The 25034-nt window shown below is 38.5% G+C and overlaps 1 protein-coding gene across 13 annotated transcripts in view; it reads left to right on the forward strand.

The window, feature by feature from the left end:
- Positions 1-25034, forward strand: part of acot7 (acyl-CoA thioesterase 7) — a 199935-nt gene that overhangs the window by 25616 nt on the left and 149285 nt on the right. For all 13 annotated transcript variants that reach the window (XR_011351686.1, XR_011351687.1, XR_011351689.1 and 10 more), the window contains one exon: positions 6841-6997. Coding sequence is in view for 7 of the 13 variants with exons in the window: in XM_069918506.1 (XP_069774607.1) it covers positions 6841-6997 (157 nt within the window). In the remaining 6 variants the exon portion in view is untranslated. The remainder of the gene's footprint in view (positions 1-6840; positions 6998-25034) is intronic.

The raw sequence follows: 25034 nt of genomic DNA on the forward strand, positions 1-25034 counted from the left end.
CTCACTAGTCAGGCCCATTGAATAAAATTGTGCTTTTTCTCTCCTGTCTTGCTGTCCATTAGAATATTTTAATGTGCTTGTGTGATGACACCGTGGCTTTAGATATGAAGAATTCAGTGCAGCAGCAAACAGTGTCAGAAAAATGAACTTGCTGTATAGATCACTTGATCCTCATGGGCATTTTTTTTAAGATCAGCACTGAATCACTTTGCCTTGCTTCTATTCTGAAAATATGGACCACTAAATAACTCTGTCAGCGTTGATTTTGATTTCACTGGAGTTCATTAAAGTGCTAATAATGTGATTTGTCTGATGGCAGTTTTGTGTCTTTCATAACAGAAATCACACACAGCCTCCCAAGCCCTGGCCATCCAATTTTGATCTATGATTAGGCTTTAATCATTCTTTTTTTACATATTTAATCAGGTCAAGTTGGTAACCTTTGATGGATACCGGGTTAAACCCCTGGTACTTGGCACTTATGGTGATTGGTAAATGCCAGATAAGTGAATTTTTCAGTTGCTTGAGATCACATATTGCATGGATTGGCGGACTGACCACTGGGGAGCGCTAACTTTAAACTTGCGTATTTTTTTTACCAATTTATTTTCAGCAATTAATTTTAGCTAGTTGCTTGAATTCCAGCACTGATTAGTAAGGGATTGCTTAAGGTGGGATGTGAGTGGGAAGGGAAGGTCGATTTAGACCCAATTGTACTGAAATATTTTGCTTGAGAAAAATTGTCATTTCCTTTGGAGTTATGAAAACATGCACATAACAAATCAATTGGGTACGATTAAAACAGTTTTCAAACTCTTTCTTTCCACTTATGTATCACCTTAATTAATCCCTTACTAATCACAGAGCATCTGTGGCATAGGGATTACTTAAGATGGTATGTGAGTGGAAAGAAAAAATGTGAAAACCGCTGATCAAGAAGGATGATGAAGAATGATCTACTTCTGCTCCTATTTCTTATGTTAGTGCACAGTGAGATTTGCCATGTCCTATGTGATTGTAGTTTCACTATCTGAAGATCACCATTCTGTGGACTGGATGTTTGCGGTAACTATCACAGTTGTAGGGGCAGATGCTTGCTGCAGAGACGGAGGAAAAACCCCAGATTGAACTTTCTGAGGTGATTTGCTGTTGACCTCATCAATTTAAGTTCAGGCCAAGCATTAAGAGTGAGATAATAAGGACTCCTCTTTTTCCATCTTCAATAGTTCTGACAAAGCAACAAATGAAATCGATGTTATTTTCTATACTGGGGCCCTTTTCTAAACCACATAATGACACCTGTCAGGCAGGGAATAAAAATATCATGTTTCTGGTCCATTGTTTGTCTGGGCATTTTCTCACCAACTTCGTTTCATTTATATGGTTGTGATGCACGGCTGTAGCAGGAAGCAGACACAAAATTTAGACTGTACAGCAGGCTTTATTCAGTAAAAGTCTCTGCTTTGGTGGTGGCTGTACTGGTGACTCCTGAATGACTGGCTCTGGAGGGGCTGGCTCAGGATTATATCCCGGTCAGTTGGTTGACAGCCGGCCAGGTGGAGTTAGGTCTATTCAGGTTGGCTGATTGACAGCGGCCAGGTGTGGTCTGTCCTCTAGTGATCTTCCTGCAGGTACAGAGGTTGCCCCCTGCAGTCGACTAGTGGTGTATCACTACAATGGTGCCTATAACTCAATTACCTATTATGGAAAGTATGATGTGAGCTATGGAACTGAGTCAAATTAAGAAGCGAGTACAAGTGATGGGGAGTGTCCTGATGGAATAGGGAGTGAGGAAATGAGTTTCAGATCAAGACAACTGAAAACACAGAAATCGATGAAGAGGAAGGGAATCCAGTCGGAACAGGGAAACTTCATCCTTATCCTGTCCTGGAAGAGAGGAGGTGAGAGCAGAATGTGGAAACATAGGTGAAATGGAGTCAAGGGCTCTGTTAATTGTAGTAGAGGGGAATGTATGTTATTCTATAGTCTAACTGTTGCTTCACATCAGAATTCTAGATATTTTGGGGATAGGAGTCTATTTTGCTCATCAAGTTGCTGCTATGTAAGGGGTTGCTTTATTGACATTGCAGGTGACCATGTTCTTCCTTACACCACCATATCAGCTGTTTAATCCTTGATGCAGACCTGTAGGTTGAATTATGTGAGTTTACATTTCTGGTCAGCATGTAACAGATCATGTTTACGCACTACAAATATGGGGAAATTACTTACTGATCCTTGCTGTAAGGAAATTCCAATGAGGCAACAACTTGCATTTAAGTAGCACTTTAACATTGTAAGAGCTTGTTGTAGAATACTTTTTAGGAATGTAATAAGGGGGACGTGGCAAGATGGCGTAGGGAACAGACGTGCCTTCCAGACCTCTCCTGACTCTGATTTATTGTTTTGTCTTTAAGTGCCCGTTAAAGTTCTTTTAAAAGTTTATAAATAATAAGAGGTGTTGGATTAGTGCCTAATGGTTTATATGCAAAAAAGGGGTAAAAGAAAACATCAACAGACTGTTAAAAAACTACATTTTCCGAAATTGTCTGAGCCTACTTGTTTACAAGAAGCCAGGACTCAGCGTAGAATGGATCCAGAGGAGGACGTACAGAGTTCGGCATTGAAGCTCTGTTTTAAGCCGGTGAGGCTCTTTGAAGGTCGCATTCAACAGCTTTCGGACCAAGGAGTTGGACGGGTGCCAGTATTTCATACAACGGCCACTGTGAGTGCTGTTACTCAGTCTTTGACAGTTGAATCAGCTGGGGCACCACCAGCTGGAGAGTTAAAGAGCTGTCATTCGACTGCTACAGTGGTGGCGCTGCAAAATGCATCTTCAATTACAACGGTTTTTCCAGACATCGATTCAGTGAAGATGATTAAAGAGATTTGGCTTAAAGATAACTCTGATCTTCAGTCTCCTGGCATTGCTGGGGGGGACTTTGAGAGGGATTTTTATACGAAGTCAAACTGCTAGAAAAGATACTAAATTAAGGGAAGGGACAGAAGATCCTGTGGTCTCTAAGGAACAGCAAGACCCCATTATGCCTGAATCTACTTCTGTTGAAATGTCTGTTAAGGATCTTGAAGATAAGATATATTCTGTATCGAGTCACTTAGCTAATTTTGTGAACCTGTTTATTTCCAAGATTAATGCGATGGCGGAAGTCATTAATGGAGCTTTTAAGCTTGAAACCATTGAAAGATTTGAAATGTGTGATCAAGGTTTAGTCGATGCACAGGATCAACTGCAAGATGAAAATAGAATAATTGAAACATTGCAGATCCAAAATAAAAATTTAGCAAAAAAGGTTGATTATTTGGAGAATCAATCTAGACGGAACAACGTGAAAATTGTTGGTTTGCCAGAAGGCATAGAAGGACCAGATCCAAGAAAATTTTTTACTGAATGGATTCCACGAGTGTTAGGACAGGATAAATTCCCTGAAGGTTTAATACTGGAACGTGCTTATTGAGTTTTAAGAAGAAAATATTTTTCAGGACAGAATCCAAGATCTGTTTTGATCCGTTGTTTAAACTATTGTGACAGAGAGACAATTTTACGTGAAAAAAAGACATAAGGCAACATTCAGGTATTCTGCGGTACTGAAGATTTTTTAGGATGGAAATTAGCCAAAGTTCTTTGACAATCCTAAAGAGGTTATGGACTTTGCTCAGTCTCTACCAATCATGCAGTTTCAGGAACGATGTAGTCCTTCAAGGTCTCCAAAGAGAGTAGAGATGTAAGGTGGTATCCAGATTTTTAAAAGAAATGGAAGCAATGGTGACCGAAGTGGTAACGTTGATTTAAAAAAAAATAAATCTTTTATTTTTTTTTGAGAAGAGTTTAAATAGTTTAAATAATGATGATAGTTTAATGAAATGGGAGTTGGGAGAGGGAACTGGGTGGGCACTAGTTTCCAGAAGTCATCAGCTACCTGTGAGTTATCTCACACCCAATATTTTGGGGGAGTTACCACTTTGGGCGGTTTAAACAGGAGGAGGTAATTGTGACCTCCGACCTTTTTTTTTTTCTTTTTAATTTTTGGGTTAAGAAGTGAAGGTTTTTTTTATTATTTTTTTAAATAAATAATTTTTTTTAACTCTTTTTGTTTTCTGATTGTAATTGAGAGGGAATTAGGGTTTTTTTCTCTCCTTTTTTTTCTCTTTTTTTGGGGTTTTTTTTCTCTCTTTTTTCTTTCTTTTTTGAGAAGATGATGTCACAGAAGATAATAAGTCAAAAATTGAGGATGTTGAATTAGATGAAGAGGAAGATGAGGGGAAAGGGGATAAGAAGAAAAAGAAGAAAATTAAGTACAAATACATTGAGGGAAAAGAGTTTGAACTTTTTTTTCTTTTTTTATATAAGGGGAGGGGAAGGGAATAAAAAGTTTATCTGATTGTTTTTCTAAGGGATGTTTTTGTTCTCTCGATGAATTATAAAGGAAACTTGGTATTAATGGAAATTCTGTATTTATGTATTATTAATTATGATTTTTTTGTATAACAGATATGTGGTTGATTTTAATATTTGAACTTAGTTTTAAAGTGGATTTCATTTGTTAAATACATGTATTATGTTTTTAAATAATGTTTAAGGGTATTATTTTAGTATTGATTTTTTTTGTTATTAGTAATTTTTTTGTTGTTAAGTTTTATCCTTTTTTTGTAAGTGGATTTTTTTCTATTTATTTACAACATTGTTAATTAATTCTTCACTCTTTATTTTGGGGGGAGGGTTGGACAAATTTTAAATTAGATGATTAATGTTGTGTTATAATTATTGGGGGGGTTAATTTGTGTAGTTTAATGATGTAGTATTCTAATTTTTATTATCTTTTTTATTATTTCTTTAAATGTAATTTTTATTTTATTCATGTCATAACATTTTAAATAAAGTTTAAAAAAAAAAGGAATGTAATAAGACTAATTTTGAGACTGAGCAAAAGTGGAGTAACTAGGGCAGGTGACCAGAAGCTCAAGTAAGGGGTGGTGGGGGGGGTGGGGGGTTGAATTTTAAGAAGAGGCTCAAAAGAGATGAGTGAAAAGGAGATTTAGGTATGGAATTCAGGTGCAAGGTCATGATACTATTGACCACAAGCTGCTTATCACAGGTCAGATCAGAGGTGGATTCTAATTCTCAGTGTTAAATTTTAACTAAAAAAAATTAGACAGGCAGCACCGTGATAGGCCCTTTTGGCCCACGAGCCCTTGCCCATCCAATTACACCTAATGTTTAACATAATATGACAAGAACCGATTTATGTACAGTGAGGTCCTACAAACAATGCATTAAATAAAAGAGCAAGAATGTTGGCATGGACAATTCACTGAAAGGTGGCTAAGGATTTATTTTGTTCGACTCGTGTGATAAATAGTGCCTTGGGTTTAATATCAGGTCTGGAAGCTAGGACAGCTCATGGAAATCTCAGCATGGATTCCATCCTCCAGTTCTGGGGTGAGCTTTGCGCGTACATTTTACTCTGTGATGTTTGCAATGATGCTGCGGTAGCTGGTTTACCTGACTGTTAAAATGGCGTTTGCTGCTATTGGAGCTCTCTGAAGGTTCATCGTAAATTAGTGCTGGATTAGTTCATGACTGACTGGTAATTTACAGAATTTAGAATAATTTTGATTCCTAAAGTAAAAGGAGGAGTAAATACAGTTGGGTAAGATGACCATCAGAATCAGGACTTGCTGTTATGAAATTCTGGGTTTTTTGGCAACATCATAGTGTTAACTTGCATATTATAACCATCTTGTAACATTACCCTAAATAAAAAAACTAAGGCAGTGTCTTTGGTTCATTGATTACTCAGGAATCTGATGGCAGTGGGGGAAAAAGCTGTCCTTGTGCCGCTGAGTGCTCGTCTTTAGTCTCCTGTACCTTTTCCCCGATGGTAGCAGAGTGAAGAGGGCATGGCCTGGGTGGTGGGGGTCTTTGAGGATAGAGGCTACTTTTTTAAGACATCGCCTCATGTAGATGTCCTAATAGAGTGAATTCTGGTGCCTGTGAGGTGGCAGGCCGAGTTAACAACCCTCTGGAGTTTACTCTTGTCTTGAGAGTTGGCACCTCCGTACCAGGCAATGATGCAACCAGCCAGAATGTCCTCCATGGTACACCTGAAGAAGTTTTTATTTGAAATATTTTAAAAATTTTCTTCATACATGTTGTTGTGAAAGATTAATGTAATAATACAAATTGCATAAAAAAATACAAACTGGAAAGTACATACATGTCGGTACATATTCCACCCCCCCAGAGCCTCCCATCTGAATTCCCACCTTCAAAATTATTAATATATACATAAAAGATACAATATAGTTCTATAAAATAAAAGAATGAGAAAATAAATTTTAAGGATTCCACAGAGGGATGCCGTCTAACACACGTTTAAACCAAGTTCTTTAATACAATTCAGAGGAGATTCTCGCAGGTCTAGAGACACTGGAAGCACTCGAGAGTTTTCGGTGACATACCGAATCTCCTCAGACACCTCACAAGGTACAGTCACTGGCATAGCCGCCTTTGTGATTGCATCAATGTGGAGGCTCCAGGACAGATCCTCGGATCAAATTCCCAGGAATTTGAAGTTCTTGACCCTCTCCTCTACTGAGCTCTCAATGAGGATTGTGTCATGTTCCCCAGTCTTCTTCGTGGTCCACAATCATCTCCTTGGTTTTGATAACATTGAGGGAAAAGCTGATGTCATAACACCATTCAACGAGCTGATCTATGTCCATGCTGTATGCTTCCTCATTGCCGTTTGTGATTCGTCTTCAGCTGTGGTGCTGAGTGCGTGATTGATTCACACAAGTATTGTCTGTGCTGTTTTACAGGATTGCTGTGTGGCTGTGCTGGCTCGTGTGGAGCGAACAGACTTCCTCTCCCCCATGTCCATTGGGGAAGTTGCTCATGTTAGTGCTGAGATAACCTACACGTCAAAGCACTCTGTAGAGGTCCAAGTAAATGTGATGGCTGAAAATATTATTCATGGTAAGGAATGTATTGTGCTATTCAGGTTTTGTTTTGCAATCTTTCTCTTTCTTATTCACATACATGTTTGTTTGCATGCTAATTTTGTAGATTAATGTTCATTATGCAGCTACTTAAATATTTAGGATTAGGAATTCAGGAAAATCAGAGTCCAGCTGTCTTATTTCAAATGTTGATTATATTTCATATGTTATTGTCTTTCAAGTTTATCACTCACATCATTTGATGAGATTGAATCCAGTAGCTCTTGCATTTGCCTTCACAGATGCCTTCTTTTGCACAAATAGAGTAAATTTCTCCTTGCATACATCGTGATTATAGTTGGCATTGATAGATTTAGATATATTTGTAACAGTGAAAAAAAGAAAAATGGAATGATAAATAAACTTGAACTTGAATCTCAGTAAGCTTACTCTCAGCATTCCATGCAGTGCAGTTCAATGGTCTCTTCAAAGAAGATATTCTTCATCCCTGGTGGAGTTTCCCAGCTGTAGATGTTTAATATTATGCTCACAATGGCCAATTCCATGGTGAAAACAATGTAAAATTAATTAATGTATCTGAATATTGTCAGGAAATCTTGAATGACATTCACACAGATTTTTATGTTACCTAAATCTTTATGAATGATGAGGCTGTTTTAAAATCATTCCAGACAATTCATTATTCCTTATTATTTGGAAGAGTATGCGCACAACTGTTGAATGAGTGCAAGTTGCCCCACTGTGGCCTATGAATTGTACAGGCTATTGGAAATCAGGTTATTAATAAGAAGCAAAAAAACATTTCCCATCATGGAAATCTGAATTTAAGAAATAAATTGGAGAAAACATTTCCTCAGATACTCCCTGACTTGCTGAGTAGTTCCAGCATTTTCTGCTTTTATTTATTACAAACTGATCAGTTGTTTTAGCTTTGGTTATTAGTTATTTGAATAATGATCTGTTGGATAAGGAAGTCACTTTAAGAGAGTTACCTCAACAGCGAACGGCATCAACCAGCTCATAATTTCATTCAAACACAACTTTATTCAAACAACTGCTACGAGCAAAGCATGACCAAGGCACTCCACTGGCTGAATATTTGCTCCCCTCTTCACCAAAGATTTGTGTTACTTCAGATAAATTTTTTTTTCCTTTTCCCCATGTTTCCCATATTTCTTTGTCCTTTTCATAAAACATGTCAGTATATTTGAGGAATTAAAAAAAAATCCTGGATCAAAAATTTGCTCACTGAATTCATTGAAAATCATTTTCCAACCAGGTTTATACTGTAACCAGTTTGTTTTCTAATGAATTGGAATATGTGCATTTCAGCTGCTTGAACTGCCTGTTTTACTGGGTGACAGAATCTGTGTCACAGGCCCTGAAAAAGCATTATTGAACTGACCTTGTTTCAATTACATTAGCAATCCAAGCTGCAAAGTCCACGCGCGATGTCACATGTTCTTCTGGACAGTCTTGCCTGAGTTGACGTAGGTTATGCTGATTGAAAGTGAAATGTTGGCAAGAGGTTGAAAGCAGGAGTTTTTGTTGGCAGTGGTGTTGCCAGCAGATGGTGAGGCAGGTGGCTCTGAGTTATACCTTTCACAATGCAAAGGGTTAAGAGTATTTCTTGTATTTCCTTCAGGTGCAACCTACAAGAGAAGAAGTTGCCAAAAATGCTCAAATGTGAGCAGAGTGATAAACTAAGAGTTTAATCAAAGATCAAGTTTAAATGATTCGGTGCTATTTTTGGTAATCTAGTTAATTCCTTGAAGTTAAATTTTGGCTAGTTCTATTGTAATTCTAATTTAGAGGCACAGAAGGAACACTAAATCCCATTATGTTAAACAAATGATTCGAACAAATAAATTAGGATAATGTAGGTGGGATACAAGATGGGACAGTGAACATGATGCAAAAGTCAGCTTCAACATTAAGAATGGATGGAAGAAGTGAGAGGAATTGTACAGATCATGGTCAGTATAAGATTCAGAATTTCACATGTTGGACAGTGGGTCAGGGCTAGGCAAACCTGGGTGGTGTGTTTACTCAAAACACAGATCAGAAGATAAGAGTAAAACATGAAAGTCTGCAGATACCATGATTGAACGAAAAACTCAGCAGATGAGTGTATTTTATATAGCAAAGATAAAGATACGTAACCAATGTTTTGGGCTTGAGCCCTTCATCAAAGCAAAATGTAGGCAGTATTACGAGCTCCCGTTTCAGTAAAATGGGATTATCACTGTAAGGGATAGTATAGATAGGAGGAACTGAATGGTCACAATTAACATTTCTCACAAGCACCATCACAACATAATTAACAGGCCAGCGACAATTCAATACCTTGGAAGAACTGAGGGAAGGCTTGTCACAGTCTGTTCCAGATTCTAGATATTTGGAAAGGGAGAACCATTCTGGCTGCTGAAGAGAAAACAGCTTTATGAAGCAGCTCTTGTGGCCAACCATTCTGTGGAATTCAGAGCAAAGGATGCTCTGTGAATGACTGGGCCTTTTTGGTAGATTGACCTATGCCAGAAGGGTCTTTTGGGAAGCAAAGTGCTTCATTTTGATTGTGACTAGCAGTGGGGGCCAGGGTCTTGGAAGCTTCATGGAGGCCGTCCGGTTCCAAGTCTCACCTACAAAAGGAGTGTTATGATCGCAGCTCATGTGGATGGACATTTCTTCAAAGGCAACGCAAGGAGAATTCATGAGTCTGTAGCAGCGACAACTCCAGTCTTCCCACCAGTTCAACATTAATTCTGGGCATGAAATTTCAAAGGCCTACACTTCCACACTGAATTTGCTCACACTCACTCTCTCTCTCTCGCTCACACACACACACACACTCTAGTACACCTGGACATAGCTGGGGATAGATTTAGTGTTAAGGATAGTTTAAGAGTTAGAAATAAAAAGTATTTTAAAATTAAACACTGTCTAGTTCATTGCTTATTGCTGCTTGTGGTGAGTGGTTCTCATAACGGGAGGCACCCAAGTAAAGTGGTGAGATCTTTCTGAATATTGCTGGATATCACTGGAATCAAGGAAAATGAGATAGTGTTGAAAAAAGAAGAATGAATCTTAGAATTGGGTTGAAAAGCTGGATGGTCTACACCTCCTGCTATTTTTTATGTCGTTTTCAAACCTTGACAAGAAAAACAAAAAAATACCTGAAATCTGAAACAAATTAAAATCGCTATGGGGAAACATTCAGTATCATTTGCAAGAAAACACATTAAATGCAACCTTTGAGCTCCCGTCATTGATTCTTTATCAATATAATGAATGTTCTGAACCCCAGTTCATATCCAACTTTTACCTAAATGCATTCATAATAGTATACTATCTTTATTTTCATCCTTGGGCATCAAGCCTTAAATCTAAAATGCATTTCTTTGAAGTTAATTTGCAAGATGGCTTGCATTTGTATTGATTTTGTTTATTTTTCTTCAGCTATTCACCAACGCCAGTGTCATTGAACATATTTTCTATGCATACTCTCTTTAGTTTGTCCATAAAGCTTAGTTACCAGAAAATAACTTCCATGTTTGCAGAGAAATAAATACTTCAAGCTGACACTAGACCCATCTTTGCAACTATTCTGTAAACATAACCTTTGGAAAATAAGTCACTCCTTATGAGGATATGTTAAAGACATATTTTCTGCAAATTTGTATTAAACTCTGCATACCTAATAGAAGTTTCAGTGCAAAGATATTATGATCCTTATCAAGGAGATTATAAAGTTTTCAGATTTCAAATTTTTTGACATCATATACAACCCTGAGATTCTTTTTCCTGCAGTCGAGGCAGAATCACCACTTGTTGATAGAGCAAAATTAAAACCATGCACAATGTACACAATAAAGAAATGTAAGCAAACTGCGATACCGAGGGGAAAAAAACAATAAAATGCACAAGTAAGAGTCCTTGAACGAGTCCCTGATTGAGTTTGTTGTTGAGGAGTCTGATGGTGGAGGGGGAGCAGCTGTTCCTGAACCTGGTGGGGCGAGTCTTGTGGTACCTATATCCTTTCCTGATGGCAGCAGTGAGAACTGAGCGTGTGTTGGGTGGTGAGGATCCTTGATGATTGCTGCTGCTCTATGACAGCAGAGTTCCCTGTTCTCAATGATGGGAAGGGTTTTGCCTGTGATTTCCTGGGCTGTGTCCACTATCTTTTGCAGGGCTTGAAACTAGACCATGATGCAACCAGTCAGCACTCTTTCCACCATACCTCTATAGAAATCTGCAGAAATCATTAAATTATGTGAAAATCCTCTTGAAACATTGGAGCAGACCAGAAGATGGTGGAAAACTTTAAAAAAAAAATGGACAGTGGGAAAGTAGATTTGTCAGATATTAGCACCAGTGGAGTTTGGGAAATCTTGGGTTATTATAAGAATTGCAGGTATTAGTTGGGTATAACATTATTCCAATGTACCCATGAATAAAATTAAGAGGCTTAACTTCATGGACTTTGGATGAATGACATGAAATCTTACACTCAAATAAGGATAAAGTGTAATCTTAGCATCTAAAGAAGAATGTTTTGGGATTCCTGTTCCTGCTTGGTGTCAATTTATTTTTATGCATAAAGGGCAGTGTTGTGGAATTTCAGTATTCCGGAAGCACACTGAACATAATCTAGAGAAAGGTGACCTTGGTTTAAACAGTATACGAAGAACCTTCATCTCAACACCTTCTGTGGCAGTAACTGGAGAGGTTGAGGTTTGATTTTTGTGCAACCCGAGTTGCCCTGATACATATTTTCTGACCCCCCCCACCCCACTCTGGTTCTCACATCTCTGAATGTTGGATAGGTAATTGGAGAAAGTCCTATTAACCTCCTCTCTGAAAGACGTGGAGATCTGTGTGTAGCCAGAAGATTTGCGAAACCTGAACTCCAGCCTCCAGGTGGTTTTGCTGAGTGTTGATCTTTAATTGACCAAATTGAAAAAAAATATGCTTCATAATTTAATTTTCCCATTCTCACCTTGAACTCTTGTTTTAGATCCCCTACCTTGGGAAAAAGACTGTAACCATCAACTGAAACATTTCTTCAGGTCTGAATACCAAGGAATACAGTCCCAGCCTATCCAGTCTCTCCTTGTAGCTCAGACCCCCAGTCCTTGCAACATACTTGTGGATCTTTTCTGCATCCTCTCAAATGTAGAAATAACTGAGTTTCCATTCAGTCCCTTGCATTTCTGCAAATTCATGGTCTAATGAAGGCACTTTACATTTGAGAGAACAGACTGAGTGATGATAGTGGAGTCAAAGGAAAAATGCATGTGTGTTACATTTTCAGATGTTCCAAAGAATTATTCTTGCAATTTAGGTAAAGAAGTTACTATTTTGAGGGTGTGAAAAATCCTCAAAGCACTGTGAATGAAGGACTTCTGAATCTATTTTTAGTGTTTTTGGTGGATAAGATTATTAACCAAAATCAGAGGAGAATTCCTTGTTCTTTGATAAATAGCACTGTAAAAATCTTTTTCCTGATCTTTTTTAAATTGCCTGTCAAAAGATGACAATTCTGGGATGAGGTGAGATTGAGCTGTATGGACCCATGCTCCCATGAGTTTAGATGGATAAGCGGTGATCTCAATTAAATATTGAGGCTTAACAGGGTAGATGTTGAGAGGTTTTTGCTTTCCTCAGTTGGGTATCATCCATGTGGATATGATCAGAATAAGGGGTCAGCTAGTTGGGATTGAGATAATTTCATTTTGCAGAGTGATACAGTCTATTCCCACCTGCATCAGATACATTTTTGAATGCATTGGATTCAGTGGAAAATTAAATCAAGCAGCAAGACCATAAGACACAGGAATAGAAATAGGCTGTTCAGCCCACCGAGTCTGCCCCTCCATTCAATCATGAGCTGATCCATTTTCCCATTTAGCCCCACCACCCGGTCTTCTCTCCATTACCTTTTGATGCCCTGGCAAATCAAGAACCTATCAACCTCTGCCTTTACACCCAATGACCTGGCCTCCACAACTACCTGTGGCAACAAATTCCACAGATTTACCAGCCTCTGCTTGAAGAAATTCCTCCGCATCTCAGTTCGATCCGGATGCCCTTCAATCTGCAAGATGGAGTTGAATTCAAGAATGAGGCCACGACCCAATGAAAAACTCATTATTGCTAGAGTGTTTGATTCAAATTCCACTTCCTTTTGGTTTTAGGTTCTTAATTAGTGGTGGGTGAATTCGGATTATTTGTTGAAACCCTAATTTAAAACTGAAATCCATATCTTTCAAGCTTAAGGTGCTTAAATGGAAAGTGATTGATGTTATAGAGCAAAATTATAATTAATGATTTAAAGTAATGTGGAGAACTGGAAGTTTAGATCAACTCCCTACTGGATTACATTTCTAGTTCTTGCTTAATTGCTGTATTGTCATCTCCAGGATCGCCATGCACAAGCAGGACGTGCAGATTTTGAATTTAATTTAATTTTTAATTTAATTTAAACTTAGACATACAGCACAGTAACAGGTCCTTCTGGCCCACGAGACTCTGCTGCCCAAATGCACCAATTTAACCTATGAACCGTGTACATTTTTGGAGGGTGGGAGGAAACCGGAGTACCTGGAGGAAACTCAGGGTGAATGTACAAACTCCTTGCAGACAACGTCAGATTGAACCCGTGATGCTGTAAATAGCACTATAATCTTGGAATGGATTTTTAAAAAGAGTTTGTCAGGGGGGCGTGGCAAGATGGCGTAAGGAACAGACGTGCCTTCCAGTCCTCTCCTGACTCTAACTTATTGTTTTGTCTTTAAGTGCCCGTTAAAACTTTTTAAAAAAGTTTATAAATAGTATGAGATGTTGAATTAATACCTAATGGTACATTTGTTAAAAAAAAGTAAAAGGAAACATCAACAGATTGTTAAAAAATTATATTTTCTGGAATTATCTGAGCCTGCTTGTTTACAAAAAGCCACGACTCAGCGTGAAATGGATCCAGGAAAACAAGCGAAGAATTCGGCCTTGGAGCTCCGTTCTGATTCCGTAAGTCTTTCTGAAGGTCGTTTTCAGCTGCCTTTAGAACAAAGGACTGGCCGGATGCCAGTATTTCAAACAACGTCTACTGAGACTTTGACTGCTGAATTAGCTGGGGCGCCACCAGTTGGAGAGTTAAAGAGTTGTTATTTGACTGCTATACCACCAGTTATATCAGATCTTCCAGATACTGATGTAACGAAGCTTTTAAAGGAGGTTTGGATCAAAGATAACCCTGATCATCGGCCTCCTGATACTTCTGGGGGGTCTGTGGCAGGGGCTCTTACATGGAGTCAAACTGCAAGAAAAGCTACTAAATTAAAAGAAGGGATAGAAGGTCCTCTGATTCCACAAGAACAGCAGGATCCCACCATGTCTGGATCTACTGATGTTGATAAACTTTTCAAGAGTCTTGAACATAAGATATTTTCTTCAATGATGCATTTAGGTGATTCTATGAATAATTTTACTTCTAAGATTAATGCATTGGTGGATGTCAGTACTCAACAGATGGCTGATTATGGAGCTTTTAAAGTTGAAACTATTGAAAGACTTGAGATGTGTGATCAAGGATTATCTGATGTACAAGATCAATTGCAAGATGTGAATAAAACAATTGAAACGTTACAGATTCAGAATAAAAATTTAGCAAAAAAGGTTGATTATTTGGAGAACCAATCCAGACTGAATAATGTGAAAATTGTCGGCTTGCCAGAAGGCATAGAAGGGCCAGATCCAAGAAAATTTTTCACTGAATGGATTCCACAAGTGTTGGGACAAGATAAGTTTTCTGAAGGTTTAATATTGGAAAGGGCTCATAGAGCTTTGAGAAGGAGACCTTTTTCAGGACAGAATCCAAGACCTGTTCTGGTTCGCTGTTTAAATTACTGTGAGGGAGAGACTATTTTACGTATGGCTATTAGAAATGCACAGCAAAACAGATCTTCTTTGATGGTTCAGAGTAATCGTGTTTTTTTCTTCTATCCGGATTTGAGTCAGGAAATTATGTTTCAACGACGTGAATTTAATTCTGTGAAAGAATTATTGTGGAAAAAAGGATATAAGGCAACATTTAGATACCCTGCGGTACTGAAGATTTTTCAGGATGGATATCAACCAAAATTCTTTGATAATCCTAAAGAAGCTATGGATTTTGCTCAGTCTTTACCAATTACGCAATTCCAGGAACGAGGTAGTCCTCCACGGTCTCCAAAGAGGGCAGAGCTGCAAGAAGGGAATTTGATTTCTGGAAGAAATGGAAGAAACGGTGGTCGCAATGGCAAAGGAAACTCATTTAATAGATAAGGAACATTTGAAACTCAAACGTGAATGGGTTGGACACGTTTTTTATTCTTCGTTTAATTCTAAGGCAAAAGGTGTGGCAATTTTGGTACATAAGAATCTACCATTTTAGTTACAGAGTGAAGAGAAAAATGGTGGAAGATTATTAAAATTAAATTGTACAATCTTTAATGAGGCATGGACTTTGCTTGATGTTTATACTCCTAATGTTGAGGATACAGCTTTTGTTGTGGATATGTCTTTATTACTTGGACAATCGAACTCTAATGTGATGTTGGGGGAGATTTGAATGTGGTGTTGGAGCCTTTATTGGATAAATACTCAAGAGTAATTAAGAAGTCTAAGATGGCAATCCAAGTGATTAATATGATGGCAGATTTGAATTTAATTGATATTTGGCGAAGAGTTAATCCTACAGAGAAAGATTTTTCTTTTTATTCCTCGCGACATAATTCTTTTTCTAGAATTGATTATTTTTTAATATCAGCACATTTGCAGGATAGGGCTACATCTGTGGAGTATCAGGCTGGATTGGTTTCGGATCATTCAATTAGAATATTTGAGTTCACAAGATGTTCAGAAAGCTTCAAGATGGAGATTTAATACTATGCTATTACGACGCGAATTTAATTCTGTGAAAGAACGGTTGTGGAAAAAAAGACATAGGGCAACATTCAGGTATTCTGCGGTACTGAAGATTTTTTAGGATGGAAATTAGCCAAAATTCTTTGACAATCCTAAAGAGGTTATGGACTTTGCTTAGTCTCTACCAATCATGCAGTTTCAGGAACGATGTAGTCCTTCAAGGTCTCCAAAGAGAGTAGAGATGTAAGGTGGTATCCAGATTTTTAAAAGAAATTGAAGCAATGGTGATCGAAGTGGTAACGTTGATTTAAAAAAAATAAATCTTTTATCTTTTTTTTTGAAAAGAGTTTAAATAGTTTAAATAATGATGATAGTTTAATGAAATGGGAGTTGGGAGAGGGAACTGGGTGGGCACTAGTTTCCAGAAGTCATCAGCTACCTGTGAGTTATCTCACACCCAATATTTTGAGGGAGTTACCGCTTTGGGCGGTTTAAACAGGAGGAGGTAGTTGTGACCTCCGACCTGTTTTTTTTTCTTTTTAATTTTTGGGTTAAGAAGTGAAGGTTTTTTTTTATTATTTTTTTTAAATAAATATTTTTTTTTAACTCTTTTTGTTTTGATTGTAATTGAGAGGGAATTAGGAGGTTTTTCTCTCCTTTTTTTTCTCTTTTTTTGGGGTTTTTTTTTTCTTTTTTTTCTTTTTTGAGAGGATGATGTCACAAAGATAATACGTCAAAAATTGAGGATGTTGAATTAGATGAAGAGGAAGATGAGGGGAAAGGTGATAAGAAGAAGAAGAAAATTAAGTACAAATACATTGAGGGAGAAGAGTTTAATAAAATTAAGTTAATTTTGATAGAGAATTTTGAAGATGTTATAAATGAAGAATATGGAGAATTTTATAAGAGTTTGAACTTTTTTTCTTTTTTTTTCTTTTTTTATATAAGGGGAGGGGAAGGGAATAAAAAGTTTATCTGATTGTTTTTCTAAGGGATGTTTTTGTTCTCTCGATGAATTATAAAGGAAACTTGGTATTAATGGAAATTCTGTATGTATTATTAATTATGATTTTTTGTATAACAGATATGTGGTTGATATATGATTTTAATATTTGAATTTAGTTTTAAAGTGGATTTCATTTGTTAAATACATGAATTATGTTTGATTTAAATATATGTTTAAGGGTATTATTTTAGTATTGATATTTTTTTTGTTAGTAATTTTTTTTGTTGTTAAGTTTTATCCTTTTTTTTCGTAAGTGGGGTTTTTTCTATTTTATTTACAACATTGTTAATTAATTCTTCACTCTTTATTTTGGGGGGAAGGTTGGATTAATTTTAAATTAGATGATTAATGTTGTGTTATAATTATTGGGGGGGTTAATTTGTGTAGTTTAATGATGTAGTATTCTAATTTTTATTATCTTATTTTTTATTATTTCTTTAAATGTAATTTTTATTTTATTCATGTCATAAAATTTTAAATAAAGTTTAAAAAAAAAGTTTGTCACATTGAAATTAGGATGTTTCTCATGAGAAATGCTCTAACGAACAAGAAATCCATCTTAAAACTCTCAGCTACTATGTTCTTCCTACATTGATGTCTGAATGCAAGTCTTGGACCATCATATATGTAATGGATAAAAGAACCAATGCAGCAGAGATGTGGTCTCTCAGAAGAATGCCATGCATATCATACACAGACAGGATAACAAACGAAGAAGTTCTACAGTAAACAAAAATTTACATAAAAGAATCAGAAAGCAGCAATCAAAATTCTTTGGACACATCATTTGAAGGGATACATTAGAACATTTAGTTACAATTGGTAAGCTGGAAGGAAAAAGAAGCTGAGCCAGACAGAATGAAAATGATAGTTGGATTAACATCATGATTATAAACTGGGGAAGCAACAACTACAATTCGGAGGGTCAGAAACCATGATGGATGGAGAGACGTGATTGGCCACGTCAAGCAGCAAGGCACTTGAACCACCACCATATTGAAATATGGATGTATGGGCATGTGCTTAGATGGCTTTTCTGGCTGAAAAGATTACAAGAAACCTGGAAACGAGATGGCATTATTGATGCCACAGGGAAAATCTGGGTTAATTCCTGCTAATGTCACTGAACTAAGTTTCCCCATAGTTCATGCATGGTGTTGTGAATGATGGAAACTTTACCCAAAGATTTCTTTGGAGGCAGATCTGAGTGAAACTTTTAACATTCCTTTGAACAAGTTCCATGCTGGAATCCTAGAAATTTATGACATAGTTGGAAGCCATTTGGCCATGATGTACATGGCCACAAAAAACAGACCCACGGTTGGTCGTATTTCCCAATTTTGCCGCAGAGCCCTGCAGGTTATGGTTCTTAAGTCACTCGTCAGATACATTTTGAATAGGGTAGGGATTTCTGCTTTCACCACCCCTTCAGGCAATGACGTCCAGATTACGACTCTCCCTGCTGACTTTGTCTGTCATTCTAACATCAGAATCTGAATCAAGATCAGAATTTGTCATGAAGATGTCACAAAATCCACTGATTTGCGGCAGTGTCACAGTGCAAACATTGATATAAACCACCTTACAAAATAAATAAAAATAGTCAAATAAAACTACAAAGTAAGGAAGTGTCTGTGGTTCATTGATCATTCAGAAATCTGATGGCAGAGGGGAAGAAGTTTTTCTTGTGCAGCTGAGTGCTTGTCTTCAGGCTCCTGTACCTCCTTCCGATGGTAGCAGAGTGAAGAGGGCATGACCTGGGTGGTGGGGATCCTTGAGGATAGAGGCTGCTTTGTTAAGACACCACCTCTTGTAGATGTCCCTCTCCTCAGGCTTTCTTCCAAGGAAAAGAGCCCTGTCCTAATGGTGTTCCTAACGCTGTATTTGCTCCAGTGCTATTACACCCTTGTCTAGGTTATCCAACAAGAAGCAACTTTTATGTCTGTGCCCATTTTAGTGACGAATATGTAACATCCTTACATGGAGTGAATTTGGTCACCATTTTTGGTGAAATATATATGCATTAAAAAAAATGCATGGTGGGTGTGGGAGTTTGTCTAAGGGATGTGTGACTAATTCGTTTGCTTTTATCACCCACAATGATGCTGGGCTCTACTTTGGTCGTGCTTTGATTTTACTCATTCACCCTATGTAAATACTTGCTGCTGCTTCTTTACAGAGTCATGGTTTAAAAAATACTGTGGGTTGAAGTTCCCACACCGCACAGAAACAGGAAACCTTGCCACCATGTCTCTTCATCAAGAGCTGATGGGAAATCTGTCTTTTAAAAAATATGTGGGATGGGGATGGGTGGTATGAGGTGTTGGTTCTGTTAGAAAGAAGTGTAGAGTTCTAAAACAAAAGCATCTTTGAGAACTTCTCTTAAAGCAGTATTTTACTGCAGAAAGTAATTGGACCAGAATTTATTAGTTGTCCGTCATTTCCAATTAGCCTCTGTAGTTTGTTGTACTCTGTGGAGGAGACTGAAATATACAGAATGGCACATTGCATGTTTCTGTGACATATCCCTCTTGCATTCAATTTCCTTGACTGAGATACCCTCGTGAATATCCTTTTAGGTCAGAATAAACTCGTTATTTAGTGAACTGTGGCTGCAGTTACATTTCTGTTAAATCAAAAGGAGAATAAGAGTGAGAAGTGGCTTTTGGTGAGCTACATGTTGTGGTCCAGGAGAGAGGCAAGCCACATTTCCATAGCGTTGCTATAGAGACTGTCAGGATTGTTTTGGTGGGGTGTGATGCAAATCTTGTTCCCAAAAGCATACTGTCATATTCAGTTTGAGTCAAAACTCGTTTACATTTTTTAGCTCCAGGTAATTATTATTTTGTATGGGTCTGAAACATGGAGTTGTTCACCAAATCTTTGTACATTCTGTTTTTCTTTAATCAATTTTAAATATGTTTTCCAATGGACAAATAGTTGTATTCTGGCCAGCTTTAGTGAATAATTACAGAAGGTTGTCATGGATCAGACAGAAGATGAAATTTATCTAGATAAGTATGAAATTTGAGGAAGAATTTGGGATGGAAGATCACCTTTTTTTAATCATCTCCTTCCATTTATTGGACTGAGATAGACAGACACCATTAAAATGTTTAAAATTGCAATATCTTGCTTTGAAATGATCACAATTTCCATACTTCTGGGATTCTGATTATTTTGGAGGAGAAATAACAGGTTCATTTAAATTATCATTGTGTCCTTTTGATATCATACAGCATTTTCACTCTTCAGAAAGAATTGAGAAATATTTTGTATGTAAGCATAATTCTGTGTATTACTGTGTGGAAAATGTTCCCTGCAGAGTGTGTCTTCTTTGGCTTGGCTTCGCGGATGAAGATTTATGGAGGGGTAATGTCCACGTCAGCTGCAGGCTCGTTTGTGGCTGACAAGTCCGATGCGGGACAGGCAGACACGGTTGCAGCGGTTGCAAGGGAAAATTGGTGGGTTGGGGTTGGGTGTTGGGTTTTTCCTCCTTTGTCTTTTGTCAGTGAGGTGGGCTCTGCAGTCTTCTTCCAAGGAGGTTGCTGCCGCCGAACTGTGAGGCGCCAAGATGCACGGTTGGAGGCAATATCAGCCCACTGGCGGTGGTCAATGTGGCAGGCACCAAGAGATTTCTTTAGGCAGTTCTTGTACCTCTTTGGTGCACCTCTGTCTCGGTGGCCAGTGGAGAGCTCGCCATATAACACGATCTTGGGAAGGCGATGGTCCTCCATTCTGGAGACGTGACCTACCCAGCGCAGTTGAATCTTCAGCAGCGTGGATTCGATGCTGTTGGCCTCTGCCATCTCGAGTACTTCAATGTTAGGGATGAAGTCACTCCAATGAATGTTGAGGATGGAGCGGAGACAACACTGGTGGAAGCGTTCTAGGAGCCGTAGATGATGCCGGTAGAGGACCCATGATTCGGAGCCGAACAGGAGTGTGGGTATGACAACGGCTCTGTATACGCTAATCTTTGTGCAGAGTGTGTATAATGAGGTTATAAACCTGACTGCACAGAATGTCCTTCCAATTCCACTGATTTTGAATGCATCATTCTTCCTGTATGCACTCACATTCTTTCCTGATTAGTGTTGCTGTTTTAATTTGAGTTCATGTTTATTATCATCTGATTGCACACGTATGACCTGACAAAATAGCATTCTCTCTTCTTTACAGGCACACACACAAACAATACTTACACAGGACAAATGTATACATAAAAAAATAAATAAGTATCATTTCATAAATATGAGAGACTCAGAAGATTAGTGTGAGCAGTTCCTTTAGTTGTTCAGCATTCACATTGCCTGCGGGGAAAAAGCTGTTTCTAAGCCTGGTCGTGCTGGCTTTGATACGCTTGTATCTCTTTTTCAATGGGAGTAGTTGACAGATGCTGTGTGCAGGGTGCAGATGCATTTTGCATGCCCTCTTCAGACAGTAGATCATGTCGATAGAGGGGAGGGAGTCACCAACGATCCTCTCTGTCACTCTTTATTATCCTGTGGATTGATCTCCAATTCAATTCTCTGCAGCCACCATACCACACTGTAATGCAGCCGGCCAGGACACTCTCGATGGAGCTCCTGTCGAGGTTTGACGATGGTGGCCGGTAATCTTGCCTGCTTCAGTCTTCTCGGGAAGTGCAGTCGCTCTTACGCCTTTCTGGCAAGTGAGGAGATGTGTGTCCACGATAGGTCTCTAGTTAAGTGGACTCTGAGGAACCTGGTGATCTCTACTCTCTCCACTACAAAGTTATTAATATGTAGTGGTCCTCCTGTTTATTTCACAACTTTAATATGATTGTTCAAGAACAGAATACTGCAGATGCTGGGAATATGAAATGAAAAGGAAATGCAGTAACTATTCAGTCAGCAACTCCTTAGAGAAAAACAAAACTAACATTTCAGATCAATGAACTTTCATCAAAACTAACTAGTTCCAAATCTGTTCTGTTTACTTCTTAAGATTGTGTCATGCATTTTTTAATACAATTACAGTTTTAAAAAAAACAGTATCCGGCACCTATGAGGATTGGTAGATGCAGATTAAGTGTATTTGTCATTTGCTTGAGATTGCATGTTGGCAAACTAACCACAAGGGGGCGCCAGTTTTAAACTTTGTTTTTTAACCTATTTATTTTCCATGATTTTTTTTGCTGGTTGCTTGATGCTGCCTGCCCCTTGCTTGAATTCCAGATAGGATGGATCTTACAGTATTCAGTTTATTAATTAGATCCATCCCTGAATATCCAATTGTGCAGACGTAAATAGTTTCAAGACCTTTTTGAAAATCTTTTTCATCTGTCATTTTATATTCAATCAAAGGCTGGAACAGAATTCTATATTAGAAGGTGTGAGACTTTATTATTCCTTTGGTTTCCCTTACAATTTTTGGCTGGATTACTGAAATACTGGATGAACAGATAGAGAAGTAACTTGCATGCACAGAACACCCTTCACAACTTCAAGACATTCTAAGCCTATCATAGTCATTAAATTATTTTTGATGTTCAGTGATTGCAAACAGCAATGTGTGAGCCTGTTGATGCCTTTGTACACTGCAACAGCCCATAAAGAGGAAGAGAAAACAAATATGGACTCTTTCACAAGACTCACTATTATCTTATCGTCATGTAATAAAACAGAAAATGTAATATTACACAAAATTTCCTTTAGTCCACTGTAAAGCAGACAAAGGTTCACCTTTAGCAGTAATTGCCTTACTCTCTGATACCCCTTACTGTCAGAGAGAGAGAGAGACTTTAGTCTAAACCAGTGGTTTTCAAACTGTCCCCTAAATTCACATTCAACTTTAAGCAATCCCTATGCCATAAATGCTCTGTGATTGGTAGATTATATAAGGTGATATATGACTGGGAAGGGAAGGTTGAGAATTGCTCTTGACCCAATTGTTACTGAAATATTTTGCTTGAGAAAAATTGTCAATGGCCCATTTCCTTTGGAGTTATGAAACTGTGTATGTAATGTGTCAATTAGGTATTATTAAAACAGTGGTTTTCAAACTTTTTTATTTCCACTCACATACCACCTTAAGCAATCCCTTACTAATCACAGATCACCTATGGCATAGGAATACTTAATGCGAGTTTATGGGGGTAGTTTGAGAACCACTGGCCTAAACCATTGGCAACCTCAGCTCCAGATCTAAACCTCTGACATGATCAGGAAGTCCTCAGTTACCCTTGGCACCCTCTCGCATCTTTGATCTCAAATAAACTCAGGATATACCCAGAAGATTTCATGGTTACTTTTGGGAGATTGTCGTCCTTTGAGTTTAGGGAAGTCACACAAACAGTAAGGGACAAGGAAACGTATTAGTAGGCTGTTGGCTGGATTCATACTGGCCAGGTGACTGGAAGAACCCACCTGCTGTTCCATCCCAGTGTAACATTTCAGCAAGGGATGGGGATGCCACTCAGTACTCACTCAGTACTTATCAGCACTGCTGGTTGCGATTATAGTTGTGTATTAGGACTTAACCCCATAATCTGATTTGGAGAGGCAAGTCAATAACCAACACAGAATACATAAGTTACTTAATGTAAAAGAGATCGCACACACCTGATCAGGCCATGTGTACCAGCCGTCAGTTCATTTCTCAGTATCTTCACTCTGCCATAGGACGCAACCAACCAGATCACAGCAGCTCCCAGAATTGACCTTGGATAGTTTAGTTCAGCCACTTTCAACAGGGGCCACCCGGCCCCCTTGGGGCCACAGCATATTTAAGTTAGTAAAAACCTTGTTTTCTTTCACTTCACGTAAGATAACATAAATAAGAGAAAAAAAATATGCTTGTTGGAATCTTCTTTCCTGTTCTTCAGTATAGTTCTGTTGGAGGTTCTTAAGGAAGTGACTAAAATGGGTATTGTGTTTTTAAGGAACCAAACCTATGATTGTACAAGCAGAATGGGCAGAAATGCACTAAAGGCTTGCAAAGAGTCATTATCAGACTTGCTTCACATCTTTTACAATTGACATCTGGGTTGAATAGATTGCTACTAGCAGTTGCCACTTAAAGTTGTGATAGGTTGATTACTGGCCCTCTTGTTGAGGGCATGCTATTTCTCTATTGCCCTATTTTTACCATTCTGATTTCAGGAAAGATGAGGTGAAGTTGTCAGAAAAATTTCAGAGGATTTCAAAGGAGATTTAAATTGGTAGGTCTTTTTCAGTCCATTAGATCCATACCCTGCAAAAAAAAAATATGAGAAAGAATGGGCGGCATGGATGGTATAGTGGTAAGTGCAACGCCTTTACGGCACCAGTGACCGGGACTGGGGTTCAAACCCTGTGCAAGGAGTTTGCACGTTCTCACCATGGGTTTTCCACGTTCTCACCATGGGTTTTCCTCAGGGCTTTTGGTTTCCTCCCACCGTTCGAAGCATCCCGGGGGTGTAGATTAATTGGGTGTAAATTGGGCAGCATGGACTCGAAATGGCCTGTAACCATGCTGTATGTCTAAATTTTTTTTTAATTGAAAATGAATAATATAGCTAATTTGATAAAGATGAAAAATAGAGTGAGGAGTGGAGTCATGGTGCTCCCCCACGCGGTCCAGCCACCCAGTCCAATGCCATCGACTCTGTCCAGTCTTTAAATGGCCTCTTAAAGGAGCCGGTGTTGGTTTATTTTAAAATTCCGTGACCACGGGATCTGTGCTATAAGATGCTGGCACCTATGATCGGCAGCAGCCACGAGGGGTTTCTGATTTCAAGGAAACTGAGGGCTAGTGCAGGGCACCAGAAAATGGAGACTACCCCCCCATTTGAGAGGAGAAGCAGAGAAGATGACCCATGGGACGGTGACCTTGGCAGTGGTTCAGTGAGGGGCTCTGAGGCTGAAGAACACACTGGAGGAGGGCTGTTGGTTACTCGAGGCGAGGTACCTGTAGGATGTGGCCTGCTGGTAACGCTGGTTAAAGGACTCACACCAGGCTGTGGACTGCTGGAGAATGGCTGAAGTGGTACCAGGTATCGGAACTGCTATGTGAGAGGCCGTTGGAGGCTTAATGATTGTGTCAGAGGTGTGCATGGCTCGCTGATGGTTTGGACTGAAGGTTGTGTGGCTGCAGGAACACTACAAATGAAGCCATGGACATTCAGCACCCTGAGCGGACT

Source organism: Narcine bancroftii, chromosome 2 (assembly GCF_036971445.1).
Source record: "Narcine bancroftii isolate sNarBan1 chromosome 2, sNarBan1.hap1, whole genome shotgun sequence".
NCBI lineage: Eukaryota > Metazoa > Chordata > Chondrichthyes > Torpediniformes > Narcinidae > Narcine > Narcine bancroftii.